The sequence below is a fragment of the Leucoraja erinacea genome, chromosome 5, assembly GCF_028641065.1.
Source record: "Leucoraja erinacea ecotype New England chromosome 5, Leri_hhj_1, whole genome shotgun sequence".
Lineage (NCBI taxonomy): Eukaryota > Metazoa > Chordata > Chondrichthyes > Rajiformes > Rajidae > Leucoraja > Leucoraja erinaceus.
This window is the reverse complement of record NC_073381.1, coordinates 18,845,099-18,862,013: the sequence shown is the minus strand read 5'-3', so window position 1 is coordinate 18,862,013 and position 16,915 is coordinate 18,845,099. Positions and strand designations below refer to the sequence as shown.

At 42.2% G+C, this 16,915-nt stretch overlaps 1 protein-coding gene across 1 annotated transcript in view; it reads left to right on the top strand.

Annotated features, from left to right (window-relative positions):
• Window positions 1–16,915, top strand: part of nid1a (nidogen 1a) — a 95,784-nt gene that overhangs the window by 37,407 nt on the left and 41,462 nt on the right. The window contains exons 9-10 of the mRNA XM_055635170.1: window positions 9,967–10,107; window positions 12,514–12,642. Coding sequence (XP_055491145.1) covers window positions 9,967–10,107; window positions 12,514–12,642 — 270 coding nt within the window. The remainder of the gene's footprint in view (window positions 1–9,966; window positions 10,108–12,513; window positions 12,643–16,915) is intronic.

Genomic DNA, 16,915 nt, shown 5'->3' with positions numbered 1-16,915 from the left:
GTTGGGATCCTTTCTGTTGGGACACAACCCGGAATGTCACCTCGCCGTGTCCGCCGGAGATGGCTGCCTGGTCCACTGAGTTCCTCCAGCACTATGTTTTTTGCACAAGATTCCAGCATCTGCATGTATTATTCCTAAGATAAGGGTGGAGAAAGGTCAAAGTCTGATAAGGGGTCCTGACCGGAAACATCACCCATCCTTTTTCTCCAGAAGCGCTGCCTGACCTGCTGAGTTACTCAAGCACTTTGTGGCTATCTTTGGTATAAACCAGCATCTGCAGTTTGTTGTTTCTTTATCCTCTGAGTTGTTCTGCATGATGAGCCACTTCATTTGTTTGAGTTTCCTGGGTGTCTATTTAAAGGATGTTCATATGTGTGACTCATTGAGATTCCTTAGATAACAAGCATGTTTAATGTATTGTCCATTCTGGAACAAAGAACAAGGTGAAACTATTTGAAGTGCTCTGTTTTACCAAAGTATTTATTCTCCCATATGGCATCCACCAGAGCTTCAATGATTGCATATCTTTGAAGTGTGGGCAGAAAACGGAGATCCCGGAAAAAACCCACACAGGTCACGGGGAGAACGTACAAACACCGTACAGATGGAATCCGGGTCTCTGGCGCTGTAAGGCAGCAACTCTTCCGCTGCGCCACATTGCACTTTGTATGCATTAAAAGATCCTTCCCCTGCATTGAGGGATGATGAAATCTGTGTGGAAGGCACAGTTTGCCGACTCTCAAAGATTTGTTTGCAGAGATGCAGCGCGGAAACAGGCCCTTCGGCCCACCGTTTTGTTTTTACAAAATGTTAAATGGTCAGCTCGACATAGATTACAAGACCTACACCAAACCCAAACCAATTAGGAGCAGACGAGGGCATTCGATCCAATTTGTGATCCCAGCTACAAAGACAGATGTGTACAGCAATTTGTTCTTCCCCCGCACAATTGAAGCATGGAATAATCTCCACCCAACTATAGTTACCCAACCAGATGCAACTAAATTTAAAGTAGCTCTTTCTTCCCAATAATCCTTTCTGGCTTAAACCCTCCCTTCACCACCTCCAGTTTAAATTCTAGTTGGAATATTTTGGATGAGCTGCAAAGTTCCATCTGTTCTCTTGATATGATTAAGACTCCAGGAAACAAAAGATTACTGGCTGAACTCAGTGGGTCAGGCAGCATCTGTGGAGGACATGGACAGTCGACATTTCAGATCGGACCCTTCGTCAAACTGAATGTGGTGGGTGGAGAGAAAGAAGCATCTCTGGATAGAAGGAATGGGTGACATTTCCAGTCGAGACCCTTCTTCAGACTAGTTAGGGATAAGGGAAACAAGAGATCTAGATGATGATACAGATGAGGGTGGTTTGATTGCCAGATGGGTGGCCAAAGGCTAGAGATGAAAAGGAGGCAGAAGATGAGTTGTACTTGGTTCAGTGGGACTGGATGGGCCCCGACTTACTACGTGTACAAATGTGTGCTTCTCGCTGGCAGCATGTCATGTCAGCATTCATGACGAAGGGCATCATCTTCTTCGATGTAGAGAAGGGGAAAAGGAAGGACAAATTGACAAAGCATTTCACTGTTGAATGTGGATGAAAAGATTTTGTCCAAAGTCATCGCAAATTGTCTATTCTGGGCAATGAATCCATCCAGACCAAACCTATGCCTTAGAAAAAAAAACCCAAAGAGTGCTAGAGTAATTCAGGCAGCATCTCTGGGGGATGGATGGGTGACGTTTCACATCAGGATGCTTTTTCAGACATTGTAGTAGGGGTAAGAAAACTGGAAAAGAAGTTGAGGTGGGACAAAACCTGGCAAACGATAGGTGGAAGATAGACACAAAAAAAAGCGGTTCAGACAGCATCACTAGAGAAAAGGAATAGGTGACATTTCGGGTTGAGACCCTTCTTCAATCCCAAAACATCACCTGTTCCTTTTCTCCAGAGATGCTGACAGATCTGCTGAGTTATTCCAGCTTTTTGTGTTTATCTTCAGTTTAAACCAGCATCTGCAGTTCCTTCCTACACGTGATAGATGGATACAGGTGAGAGGGGTATGAATGGCAAATAGGTGGACAAAGGCGAGAGGCAAAAGGGTATCAGATAAGGAGAGACGCAGAATGAAATGGGAAGCCAGATGGATGGATATAGGAGATGGGGCACAGGGGAGGGGAAGAAAGTGGGCGTGATCATGGGAGAAATGGGTCGGGACCAGGGTGAGCGCAGGGAAGAGAGGAGGATAAAAAGAGGGGTGTGGCCAAAAATTGGAAAATTCTGCATTCATTCCATTGGGTTGCACATTACCCAAGCTGCATTTGAGGTGCTGCTCATTTAGTTTGCATGTGGCCTTACTCTGGTAATGGAGGGGGCCCAAGACAGAAAGGTCAAGAGGAGGTAAAATGGTTAACAATCATGAGATCTTGTAGGCCCAGGCAGACGGAGTGCAATTGTTCAGCAAAATAGTTGCCTGGTCTATGCTTGGTCCTGCCAATGAAAAGGAGGGGACGTCGGGAGCGCGCAGTAGATGAGGTTAGAGAAGGTGCATATGAATTTACTATCTCCCCTGGAAGGGCTGCTCGGATCCCTGGATGGATGCAAGGGACCAATATCTGCAAATCCTTGTGTCTCCAGATCCATGTCTTACCTAGCTGGAAATTCTCTGATGCCTAGCACGGTAGAGAAATACCATTGCTTGACCAAGAGAAGAACATGGACATAATATTGCATGCATACCTGATGGATGCGCTGTTTTGACCTTGTTACCAAATCAATCAGGAAGGACGTGGGCATGAGAAGAGCATTAATGCCAGGAGGAGGGGGGGGGGGGGGGGGGGGGGGGGGCAGGTTTCAAACAAAGCCCCTATGGACATAGACAACATCATTGCCATGTGTTTGGTTCTGCAGCCACTCTGCAGATTGACCAGTTTGACCGTTCCTGCAGTTGGCTTTTTGGGGCCAGAGTTAACTGCAGGAAGAGTGTGGCTACGTCCTTTGGCATCTGGCCCAATGTGCAATTCACTGCCTGGTCTGTCTACCTGAACATGCTGGTTATCTGATCGTGTACATTGGGTCATGATGTACACATACCCCAGGTCACCTTAGTGGCTGCGTCAAGCAGTATGTAGATGTGGAATATTCAGACACTGAGTGTCACAGTGGTCCCCGACATTGCAAAGGATAGGCCTGGCCTTGTCCGTGTGCAATGTTCCATTCAGTTGGACCGTGCCACATTACCTGTAGTTCACGGGAAAGTCTTTGCATTAATAAGTTCCTTTGACCACACATCCATCAGGCAGTGGAACATCCTGCAGGACTCTATGGGACGGTGGATCCGGCTGGATGGTTTCCCGAGCAGCATGTCAATGTAATTTGTCAGAATTCACAGACCGCCAACCTCGCTTGGCTGACAGTGAGAGGAACTCTCCCGGACAGATCCTTCCTGCACAGCTGGAGTCTTGTTCCCACTGCACACTGTCTACGAGATGGCTGCGGTGCACATGAGAATGATGTCCCTCTTCCTGTGGGCTGTGCCTTTGCCAAGAAGGACTAGAAACAGAGGCACCACTCTTTGTCAAGGTTTGCTCTTGTAGTGCAGGTTGTAGTACTACAACCTGTTCCGAGGGATGCATACTAAGACAAACATCATTTGCTCTTGGAAGATTATCAGTTGAGTGAAGGACACACTTTGGTTGTCCTTACACTTGATGACTGCAAGTGAATGCTGCTGACTGACACATTCTGGGGTGTAGGAACATGCAAGGGACATCCTAAAGCTCAGTGCAGCCACAGTGAAGGCTCTGTGAGGAAGAACCACAGTTCTATCGTCACTGGACAGGAGGACCCTATGTGAAGCCTCTTCAACACTTCACAGGGTGTATTGTTCGAGGAAACATGACATGCTATGAGAATGTTTCAATTGATGGTGGAACGATGAAAGACAAGCAGCGATTATACTCGCAGTATATTATGAATAAAATATATGATTTGAAATAAAAATTGTTAGACTTCCTATTGATGGTGAAAAGATGGCAATGTGGGCCTTGCATCATTGTGAAGGAGATGTGAGTGATCTCTGCCAGCTCCAACTCCGTGGATACCATTTTCACCTCAAGCCACAAATCATGGGCTGAAGCTTCACTCCAGAGAGGAGAATACAATTGTAGCTCCACTCATTGACATGAATCCCATTATATTCTCCCCGCATTCCCATCTTGAACCGGAATAATTTGAGCTGTGAAAAGTCAGATTTACAAACTTCCACTGCTGATTGCCAGAACATTTTTGTCTGGCCAGTTCTGGGAACTTGCTGTGTACAAATTGGTTATTACATTTCCTTTATTACAATGCTTCAAAATTAAATAATTGGTTGCAAAATGCATCAAGATATCCTGAGTTAGTGAAAGCCATTGTGTTAACTTTTCTTTATATAATAATGCAACAAAATTATGTTGCTATGTTTTAAATTGCGTTCTTACTTTGCTGTTAAATCAATTCATGCAAATTGCTGCCTGTTGTATTTGCTGCTGTGTTGGCTGCTCTACAAGGTTTGTACACTTTACATGCTGTGAGCAGCCTGTCCCAATTACAATGCATGTTTTGTTTCAAGCATGTAAACCTTGCAAGAAGCAGTTGTTAGACTTGTGTCATTAAGGGGCCCAGAGCGGGTGTTCTGGAAAGTTGCCTTCAGGGTAGAAGGTATTTATGGTCATTCGGGAACAGGAAGTCTTTTTTACGTAAGTGCAAAACTTTGAGAACAATTGGATTAGAATTTTGATTTGGTCTCAAACACTATTTTGCCAACAAACGATATGGTTCACACAAAATGTAGCAAATCAGCCCAGTAGTTTGTGGAAAAGTCCTAGATGCCTCAACAAATGCTGGTTCATTCACATCTGTGAAATGTTTGGCTGCATTTCAATCATTGAGCAGCTGAGGTTAGGGCTTTGTGCAAGCAACTAGTGAAAGAAATGCAGATGCTGGCTTATACCGAAGATAGACACAAAATGCTGGAGTAACAGCGGATCAGGCAGCACCTCTGGAGAAAAAGGATGGGTGACCTTGGGACCCTTCTTCAGACTGCATGTAGAAGTGAGGGAACTGGAGGTAGGAGGAAGGAAGTGGTTAATTGGTCTTGCACTTGTACCTGCAGCTAGCTGTCTGTCTCAGCCCAGCCTTAAACTCGAGCCCAAAGTTGATCTTTCAGAGCTTAGAAAGAATTTCAACATCTTGTTAAGACCCACGTTGCTGCTCACCTCTCAAAACCTGAGACATATCATAGAGAGAACATAAATGGAGAGAAGCAGTTTCTCTGACAGTGGAGTAATTAATTGAAAGGTGCAGATGATTTTGATGATTGGTAAAAGAATCAAGGGTGCGATAAGATTTTTTTAATCATTCACATGTAATCTGGAATGCATTGCGTAAAAGGGGGGGCAGTGGCTGATTAAAGGGTAATTTTCTATTTATGTTCCATATGAAAAAGGGGAAATGGAAAATCGCAGAGCTATGGTGAAGGGTTGCCAATGTGATGAAATAGCTTTGCAAATGTTCATGATAGATCCAATGGCCTTTATGATCCTGGGTGCTGGCTTCTCTACAGGACAGAAGTTTTGAGTTAGCTGGAAGCATTAAGGATAAATTAATCAACACAAAACACAAGAAATAATTAGCCTGAAAGCTGCAGAGATAGAGACACACCAAGGATCTGAGTGGTGTCAAATAAGCAGTGATTCTGCTGAAACAGCAAGTTTTCATCCCTTTATTTGACACACCCTTCAAAAATTGATCTTCATTTGCGAGATATTAGAAACTAACACATTATTTCCCAATGTCACCATTTGTTTAATGGAGGCTAATGCACCAAGTACCTGAAATCCTGTGTCCCTCTCGTTCCTTTGCCCTGTATCTCAGCTTGACTTTGTTGTAGCATTCCCATCTCTTAAGTTACAAACATGTAGGATTATTCAAGGATCAAGACTTGATCTTAAAATCTAGGATGATGCAAGAGCTGTAGAGTGTTTGTTGTCAGCGACACTGAAACCACATGCCGTCTGATTCTGTCTTGTTGGTATAATAGTTATGGAAACCATTTAAAAAGATAAAGTGCTGGAAGAACTCAGCAGATCAGATTGTATCTGGGAAGGGAATGGATATGATGATTCGGGTCGAGACCTTCATGTTTTATCTGAAAGGGAAAAGATTGTACAGTTTGATGAAGAGGCAGTATTGTTAATATAATTTATTCTGAGAGCATAACAAAGAATCCTGATAGAGTTAAGTTCATATATATTCAGAGGTCCTGAAGAAAGGCTGGAAATGAAAATGAAATAAAAGACAAGAATTGCTGGAAATGTTTGGTACATGTGCAGAATTGGTTGTTAAACCCAGAGGTAATATTGTTGTGTTTGGAGAGCAGTTGTTCGACACGGACTTGTAGGGCCGAGATGGCCTGTTTCCGTGCTGTAATTGTTATATGTTATATGTTAACAGCAAAAGACTTCTGTTTCAAGTGTTGGAGCGGGTTCAGCATCATCTGAGAAGGGAAAGAATAGGCAACGGTCCGGGTCAGGACTCCCCTTCAGACTCCATTCCCTCCGCAGATGCTGCCTGACTTGCTGAGTTACGCCAACACTATGTTTTACTCAAGATTCCAAAATATACATAGTGTTCCCCCCCCCACCCCCATGTTGGCACCATAATGTTTGGGACTCAGCAGTGTCATGTAAGTGAAAGTAGTCATGTTTAGCATTTTGTTGCATATCCTTTGCGTGCAATTAATGCTTGAAGTCTGCGATTCATGGACATCTCCAGTTGCTGGGCGACTTCTCTTGTGATGCTCTGTCAGGCCTGTATTACAGCCATCTTTAGCTTATGCTTGTTTTAGGGGCTAGTCCCCTTCAGTTTTCTCTTCACCATATAAAAGGCATGCTCAATTGGGTTCAGATCGGGTGATTGACTTGGCCACTCAAGAATTGACCATTTTCTAGCTTTGAAAAACTCCTTTGTTGCTTTAGCAGTATGTTTGGGATCATTGTCTTGCTGTAGAATGAACCATTGACCAATAAGTTTTGAGGCATTTGTTTGAACTGGAGCAGATAGGATGTGTCTATACACTTGAGAATGTCGAGGGAAGAATTGTGATAATTGGAGGAGTGCTGATATCTTTTCATGCAACCAAACACAAATAAAATAAACGTCAGCTTGTAGAATGTAGACTGTTCCAACCCAGGATAATGAACAAAGTCGTCCTGCAATTCTGCAAGGTATCCAACCAAATCCATTTCCAAATTTCACCCCAACCAAAATGACTGACTGACTGCAGTTATAATGATGTCTGATGAAGGATCCCGACCCGGAACAAGACCTATTCCTTTTCTCCAGAGATGATGCCTGACCCGCTGAGTTACACCACCTTTTTGTGTCTATATTAGGTGTAAACCAGCATCTGCAGTCCCTCCTTTCGCAGTTATATTACATGTTTGCTTTACAAAATAAACTGGCTGGCAAACATCGTTGCAAAGGCAGCATAATGAATCATAAAGTCATACAGCATTGAAAGAGGCCCTTGTTCCGTATTGCCTCACCTGCTGAGTGTTTCCAACATGTTCTACAACTAGGGTGGCACAGTAGCACAGCTTGTAGAGCTGCTGCCTCACTGTGCCAGAGACCCAGGTTTGATCCTCACCTCAGGTGATGTCTGTGTGGAATTTGCACATTGTCCCTGTAACCATCTGGGTTTCGTCCAGGGATTGTGGTTTCCTCCCACATCCCCAAAACATGCGAGTTTGTAGGTTAATTGGTCTCTGTAAAAAATTGCCCCTAATGTGTAGGGAGTGGATGCAAAGGCAGGAGAATGGGGTTGAGAGGGAAAGACAGATCAGTTATGATTGAATGGTGATGTAGACTCGATGGGCCGAGTAACCTAATTCTGCTCCTATGACTTATTAAAGTGGGTTAACATAGAGTTAGTGTGAAGGGGCGATTAATGGTCGGCATAGACTTGGTGACATCTCTAAAATACTATAAATTACATGCAGGGTAGATGTGGTTCAAGAACCAATGGGGCATTTATGTGCATGTGAGAGAAAGAATAAAAAGTACAGGATTATACAGGAAAAGAGGAATAGGATTGTTCTGCCGGTAGACTACATGCACACGATGGCCTCCTTTGCTGTCCTAATAAATAACAATTCTGTGAATCAAAGAATTTCAGAAGTTTAGGACTTCTCGGGACTGAGATGAGAAAAACATTTTTTACACAGAGAGTGGTGAATCTCTGGAATTCTCTGCCACAGAATGTAGTTGAGGCCAGTTCATTGGCTATATTTAAGAGGTAGTTAGATGTGGCCCTTGTAGCTAAAGGGATCAGGGGGTATGGAGAAAAGGCAGGTACAGGATACTGAGTTGGATGATCAGCCATGATCATATTGAATGGCAGTACAGGCTCGAAGGGCCGAATGGCCTACTACTGCACCTATTTTCTATGTTTCTATGTTTAACTCGGGCTAACTTTCTGTAGGTCAACGCCTCAGCTCAGAAAACGCAAATGGCAATAGTTGACACCGTTTCCCTGTGTTATGCTATTTAAATGTTGATAGCAGTTAGCAGTCTGAACAATACCCGGGATTGTCTGTTCTAGCATTTTCTGATGCAAGGACACGATGTAATGGCATGTGAAGTATCCAATTATCAGGTCTGACCCTGAGGCTCACGGTAATTAAGTGAATGTCGGGCAGCTGAAACACGCTCCAGGGACAGACAGCTCAATTACAAGAATGCTCTTTAATCCCAGAGAAAAGCACAAGGGAAAAGGGTCTAATATCCAACAAAATCTTTGGGAACACAATGCCCTACAAATCGGACATCTTGTTCAGTTACCAAAAAATCTGTGCTAAAATGTGTTGAATTTCGACAGATGCTGCCTGACCCACTGACTTCCTCTAGCATTTTGTTTTTTTTTCGTCTTGATTTTAATCTATTGCTGGAATTGCCCTCCGATAAACTCTGGAATTCCCACCCTAAACGTTTCTCCCTCTAGCCCCAGCATTAAGATTCTACCTTAAACCAGTGTCTTTGACCAAGTATTTGGTCAGCTGCTCAACTTTTCATATGATGGTGCCACGTTTTATGTGTCAGCACTTTTGTGAGGCGCTTTTGTTTGTCAGTTCTTTTGAAATTCTTTACTACGTCAAAGATGCTATTTAATGATGCGTTTGTTGATTGGAAGACCAGGGGTCCATGTCTAAATGCGAATTATTCTGCATGGATTGTTGTGCAAGTAATAGATGTAAGAAAGTATTAGAAGAGTTGTTTACATTCAAGAGTCCATAATGTTTAGATCATCATAAAACATAGGAGCAGAATTAGGCCATTTGGCCCATCGAATCTGTTCTGCCACTCAATCATGGCTGATCTATTTTTCCCTCTCAAACCCATTCATATAACATATAACATATAACAATTACAGCACGGAAACAGGCCATCTCGGCCCTACAAGTCCGTGCCTGCCTTCTCCCTGTAACTAATTATCATAAGTACAAAAAAACAGAACCGTTAAATTAATACTTGCAGGCCTGATTGAATTAATAATCAGCCATGATTGAATGGCAGAACAGATTTGATGGGTCAAACGGCCTAATTAATAATAACAGGCATGTAAACATTACACATAGATAATATAATAAACCAAAGATTTCAATAAATTAGATCGCCAATGTTGTTGCAAAAAGCTCGAAGTCCGTAGTGCAACCAAGACAATTTGTAGTTTAGTTGTTGTTTGTAGTGTTCAAGAGCCTGTGTTGTTGAGGAGAAGCATTTTTTGAATCTGGTGGTCCATTAGGCTAAACCAAAACTTGAGATATGATGAATTTTATACTGGGAGGAGAGGAGGGGGGGGCTAGATCAAAATAACAATGGTGTATGTAGATGCTATTGTGAAATCAAATTCTGATTCTTGTTCAGATGTTGGGCCGGTGAATGAGAACCCGTGCTACACTGGGACCCATGGATGCGACACCAATGCAGCATGCCGCCCTGGGCAGGGAAATCGCTTCACTTGTGAATGTTCTGCTGGCTTCTATGGGGACGGCCAGACGTGCTATGGTAAGACTATGATGGGAAATGGATGACTTGCTTTCAGTTCCTTTCAGATTTTGGCTTCAGCCGTCCTGGCAAGTCAAGTCAAGTCAAGTTTATTTGTCACATACACATACGAGATGTGCAGTGAAATGAAAGAACCCAAAGTAGAACCCAAAGTAAACCCTTCCTGGTGATTATGTGTGAAGGATTGCTCAATGGTGTTGGATGTTGTGCATCGAACTCCATTGAAATTACAACACAGTTCCATAGGAGCAGCCCAAATTACTCTTCACCGTATCAGCATATCCTCTTCTTTTCTCCCTGGTGTTTATCCAGCATCCCCTTAAATGCAGCCAAGCTATTTGCTATGGTTGATCCATGCAGCATGTTCCCTGGTCTCTCTGTTCTCTTAGCACAGTGGTGTAGATTTCTCCAATAAGGCAACCGGACACAGCCAATTGTATAGATGGGAAAGAGCTGTCGTTTCTTCACAGTTGCATATCTACAGGCTTTCCACACATTTGAGAGGGAATCTTGGTTGAGGCACTCAAGGGCAACCCTGTACAATTGTAATTGGAAAGATTAAAACCTGCAGATGTAGGAAATCTGAAATTAAAAGAAATCTAGAAATACTCAACAAATCAGGCAGCATCCGTGGAAATAGAAAACGGTAAATGTTTCAACTTTATGAACCTTCTTCAGAATGGAGGTGGTGGGGGAGGCAGATAGGAGAACAACCTGTTCAAAATGTTCTCTCCTGTGACATGCTGGCTCTCCCAAGTGGTGAGATTATTGAGAATTTGGATTAGCAGTACAAGTAGCATTGGATCAAGTAGCAGTACACTAGTGGGGTACCGCAAGGCTCAGTGCTGGGACCCCAGCTATTTACAATATATATTAATGATTTGGACGAGGGAATTGAATGCAACATCTCCAAGTTTGCGGATGACACGAAGCTGGGGGGTAGTGTTAGCTGTGAGGAGGATGCTAGGAGGCTGCAATAGGTTGGGCGAGTGGGCAAATGCATGGCAGATGCAGTATAATGTGGATAAATGTGAGGTTATCCACTTTGGTGGCAAGAACAGGAAAGTAGACTATTATCTGAATGGTGGCCGATTAGGAAAAGGGGAGATGCAATGAGACCTAGTTGTCATGGTACACCAGTTATTGAAAGTAGGCATGTAGGTGCAGTTTTGGTCTCCTAATCTGAGGAAAGACATTCTTGCCATAGAGGGAGTACAGAGAAGGTTCACCAGACTGATTCCTGGGATGTCAGGACTTTCATGTGAAGAAAGACTGGATAGACTCGGCTTATACTCGCTAGAATTTAGAAGATTGAGGGGGTTCTTATAGAAATGTACAAAATTCTTAAGGGGTTGGACAGGCTAGATTGCAAAAAGATTGTTCCCGATATTGGGGAAGTCCAGAATAAGGGGTCACGATTTAAGGATAAGGGGGAAGTCTTTTAGGACCGAGATGAGAATTTTTTTTTTCACACACAGTGGTGAATCTGTGGAGTTTTCTGCCCAGAACTGGTTGAGGCCAGTTCATTGGCTATATTTAAGAGGGAGTTAGATGTGGCCCTTGTGGCTAAAGGGATCAGGGGGTATGGAGAGAAGGCAGGTACAGGATTGGATGATCAGCCATGATCATATTGAATGGCGGTGCAGGCTCGAAGGGCCGAATGGCCTACTGCACCTATTTTTTATGTTTCTAAGTTTCTACACTCGGCTTAGATGCCCACTGTACAACTCAGAGTTCTACATGCAAAGTAAATAAGAAATTTGTCCCAAGCGATTCCCAAATTGCAGAATTAAGCACAAGCATAATAATAGGCAAGATTCCTTATTACACAAAGAACAAAGAGGCAGAGCAAAAAGGTGATATATCCATTGGAATGGTTAAAATGGCTCAAATTGTTTCTCCATGAAAGAGGTGTGCTCCGGGGGTACGGCAAGGAACGGTTGAAATAATTGAAATTAAAATCTGTTTCCCACTTGTTTTGCGGTTATAATGAAGTGAATCAGATTCACATTTTAGACTGTGTCCAGAATTGAACCCTAATCAACTGTCTTTCCTGACCAAGAGGATGGCCTGCTCCATTGAGTAAATTGCATCCACTTCTGCATTACTAAGCATATTTACACACATTGGAAAGAATGTCACTGTGCCTTGTCACATGTGACAATAAAGTATTCCATTCCGTTTTACAGCATGTTTGCTATTGGAAAATGTCCTTGGGCAATTCTGGAACATTTCAGATATTAATCGCTGTATGATTGACAGCCTATCTTAACTGCCTGGAATTCCCTGCTATTCCACTTTACCCTCTCCTCTACCTTTTGGAAGTTTCTTTTAAGCTTCTTCATTAACAAAGTCTTTGTTCACCCATCCTAACCTCCTTTGTGTTCTTGTTTTGTGATCTTGCAGATGTTGATGAATGCAGAGACAACCCATCTATTTGTGGTAACTATGCCGTTTGCAACAATCAGCCGGGGACTTTCCGATGTGAATGCTTCGCAGGCTATCAGTTTGCAGAAGACGGTCGAACCTGCGTTGGTGAGTCCTGTCTCTTCTTCGCAATAGCTTCTTTGTAATGACAGCATTTTAAGATTTGATTCAGAATGTCTTTTGGGTTTATAAAGAACCCTATCGAAGCACTTTCTTCCTTGGATGTTTAATTGTAAATCAGTTGTTCGGAACTTAGAATAGTGTTATTGATGGAAGGTTATTCAACTCTAGTTTCCTGTGCTGGCCTCCAAACAAACTATCCCAATAAATTAAGTCGAGGATAATCCGGCACACTTAGGAATTTGGTGATGGATTAGCTTTTTTTTCCTCTTTGTCTATTGAATTCTCTTTAATACCCCAACACATTTTTTATGTTTTTAAGTTATTCTACAGTATTATAATAAATACCCCAGTGAACCAGGTATGTTTAAGGGGAGTGCAGGAAACAACACAATGTTGGGTATCAAGAGAGTGCAGGAACCAGAGTTGGGAAGCCCAACAAGTTGAATTACGTGGTGAGTCACATGCATATTCATCAGGGCTTCCGAGTGGTTGGATCACGGAGTATTGGAGTTTCACTGTGCAACATTCCCTTTCCCTTTCCTGATTCTCTCCCTTCAAATATTTATCAAATTCCTTTCTGGAAGATAATATCGAATCTGTTTTCAACACTCGGGACGACAGGTGGCACAATGGGCTAAGCTGGCGACCGGAAGGTAGCCGGTTCGAATCCCACTTGGAGTGCATACTGTCGTTGTGTCCTTGGGGCAAGACACTTCACCCACCTTTGCCTGTGTGTAAATGTAATGTAATTATGTGAAGCACTTTGGTGTCAATGCAAGTTGACTAAAAATGTGCTATATAAATAAGATTATTATTATTATTATTCTTTAAGTCAGATCATAACCCAGCTTCATGGGGGGCTGAACGGGGTCAATGCTGAGAGGGTGTTATTGCTAAATGGGAAGTCCAGACCCAAAGGGATGTACTATTAAAATCCTCTATCCCACCAAAACCCCCATTGATTAGGTCTTGTTTCTATTCCCAGTACTGTTGTGGAATTGTACAATTTCAGACTCTTCAGCAGAATTGGGAAAGAGGGAAAATGTTACTTTTCAGTAGCAGGGACGGATGGAGAGGGATCAGTTGAATAAAGAGAATATCTCCCTCCTATCAGAGCCTCAAGGCAAGCTTGGGGAATAATGCCTTATCTGCCCTCGAAACATGTTGCATCATTCAGGACCAGATAATGAATTCTCCAATTTTACATAACTCACTCTTTCTGTCTTTATCAAAATGGGACATTCTTGCCTCAGTTTTTCAATTTGTACGGAATGGTGCGTTGGGCTGTCCTGAAATTAAACAGAGATGCTTAATCTGATCATACTTCTTCACTCGGCTTTGCCCTTTCAAAAATCCTTTCATTTTTTTATCTACCTATCATCCATCCACCTTTCCCGCTACTGAAAACAAACTTTTCTTTTCTCTTGGCTTTAGGACACAAGACCCATCAACCTTCATTCCGTCCACATCCCTGTTCAATACATTTTAATTTATTATTTAAATATTTTTATTCCTTTTCTAACAATATATTTATATTTAAATCAATTAATTACCCTGATATTTGTGTTTCAATGTGTTGACCTTTTTGTGAACAGTTGTTTGTATCTGACTTTTCTTCATTCCACATTCGGGAGTTGCCATTGGTGAGAACACCCCTGAATCCAATTAGTGAAGTTAAGCCAAAACACACCCTGGGGTTTGATGAGAGCTGTTCAGAAAAGCCTTGAGCAAGCAAGAGGTCATGATCATGGGAAAACAGTTTGCCTTTTATGGCTGAAATGAAGAAATATTCTTCAGAGTTGTAATCTTTAGAATTTGCTAGCAAAGTGGATGCTCAGCAGTTGAGTAACTTTAAAGCCTGGATGTTTTCATGGAGGCACCAGGAAAATTGTGGGAACTGGGCTCGAAGGTGGATTTGAAGTGGAAGTTCAACCAAGCAACTGCAACAACCCATATTGCACTCTGCTCCTCTCTTCCGTGTCAACTGCCAATTAGTAATTATAGGGTTGGTCAGGAAGCATTTATCACCGGCTACTGAGATGATTTCTGCGTCTGACATGTGATGTGCCCTTTCTCAGTGCTTGGCTGCTGATTATTTTTGGGGGGATGGAATAGATTCTTTTTGGGTTCACTCATGAATTCCTTTTTTTTTTTTCAACAGCTTCAGAAAAGGTCTGCATAATGCCTTTTCAAATCTTTGTCGGGAAGGACAGGCAGTCTTCTGGGCCACTTGCAATGCCCTCAGTTTTGCCCCAATGTCAAACCAGTCTTGAAAGTTGCATGTGGTGACTGAATGATATGTACAAGCAACGGGCTCTGATTTTACACCTTATCTCCACGTATGACTTGGAGGAATCTTTCTAGTCACACTCCCCTTCCTTGTGTAACAAGGACAACAATAAAACAATTTGTTTTGCTGGGGAGGATGTTCTATGACCAGTGATTTTGCCCACTACAATTATTTAGCCTTGGTGAAATAGGACTCTTCTTCAGACCCGAACCAAAACATCTTCTGTCCATTCGCCTCCACAGATGCTGCCTGGCCTGTTGACTTCCTCCAGCAGTTTGTTTTTCTGCACAGGATTCCAGCCTCTGTAATCTCTGGTGTCTCAATGTTACTGCTGGATTTAATGTTTTGATGGTTTGATAAATTAAAATTAGATAAGGTTACCATGAAAAGATAGCATGAATAAATTAGGCTGAATTGACCAGAGCAAAATATTTTTTAATTTTTCTTGTCTTCTACTTTCCTATTTCCCTTTGCCTCGCCAACCGATATCTTCCCCAACAGCGATATTACTTCCACACTTAATTCTGCTTCTAAGCACACTTCCCAGCCCTGACCACTGGGTACAATAATTTCTGGCATGCCAATTTAGGAAAGGGAACCCTTGCTTTTTGGCAAGTGTTCATCAGCCTTCGAGACTGAATAATGTACTCCACTTGTGTCTCCATGTCAGATGAACAAACATCACAGACAGAGAATTGAACCATATGCAAACATCTTATCATCTAAACTGTCAATGAAGTACAATTGTAAGGGTTAATTGGACAGAGGGGCTGTTTATTTAGTAGAGGAATACTGTCTAAAATCACATTGCTTATATATAATCTTCTGCTGGTTTTGGACTGAAATATGGAAACTGGGGAGTTGGCTAAAATAGTTAAGCAATAAAATTAATTTTGATTGTATGATGACACTGACAATTAAAATTGAACATTCGACGTTAAACAAATGAAACTATGTAATACTTGTTTTGTATTAAGATAAAGTGACAATGTCCCATGCAAAAGTGTCAAACTCTAAAATATTGTACTTTTCCAGAACCGTTCTAGCCCGTGACCTTTGCCCCCACCTTTTTCTTGTGATCTATTTGGTAATCTATAGTGTGCAAATACTAATGGAGAATTTCAAATTCTTTGTCTGGGGAATGCCTCTAGTCTCTTAATTCCTTTTCCTTAAAGCAGATTTCTCATCCCAGTCCCATTTATTGTATTTCATATGTGAGAGGGAACTGCAGATGCTGGTTTGAACTGAAGAAAGGCATGAAAAACTGGAGTAACTCAGTGGCATCTCTGGAGAAAAGTAATAAGTGACGTTTCGGGACTAAAGAAGGGTCTTGACCCAAAATGTCACTTATTCCTTTTCTCCAGAGATGCTGCACGACTCGCTAAGTTACTGCAGCTTTTTGTCTATCTCCCATTTATTTCATGCCCAGTGTACCAACATCAATTTAAATTGGAAACAAGATTTTCTAAATAATACTTGCAATGCAATAAATAACATTGATGGGTTAGGTTTTACTAGTCATTTGCAAGACTTTAAACAATCTTGTTTTTAAAATGTGCTAGTTAATGACTTATTACAAGCAATCTGCGTCCTCAGTCACTTTCATAATTTGCCCCAAACGTATTACTATCGTACTGAAAAAATATATACTCTGTTTTATTAGTTTCAGTGAAGTAAAGTCATGATGCTGGAGTTTTACTGATCCTGAAATCTTGTCTTCTATCAGATCTTGAGTCCAACAGACCCAGAGAAAACATGAAACATGTCTCTAGCCTAACAGAGCTTGAGACTAGGGCAGTACAGTGGTAGAGTTGCTGCCTTACAGCGCCAGAGACCTGGGTTTGATCCTGACTACGGGTTTTGTCTGCATGGGGTTTGTCCATTCTCCCTGTGGCTGCATGGGTGCTCGGTTTTGCTCCCACATTCCAAAGCTTGTAGGTGAATTGGCTTCTGTAAATTGTCCCTACT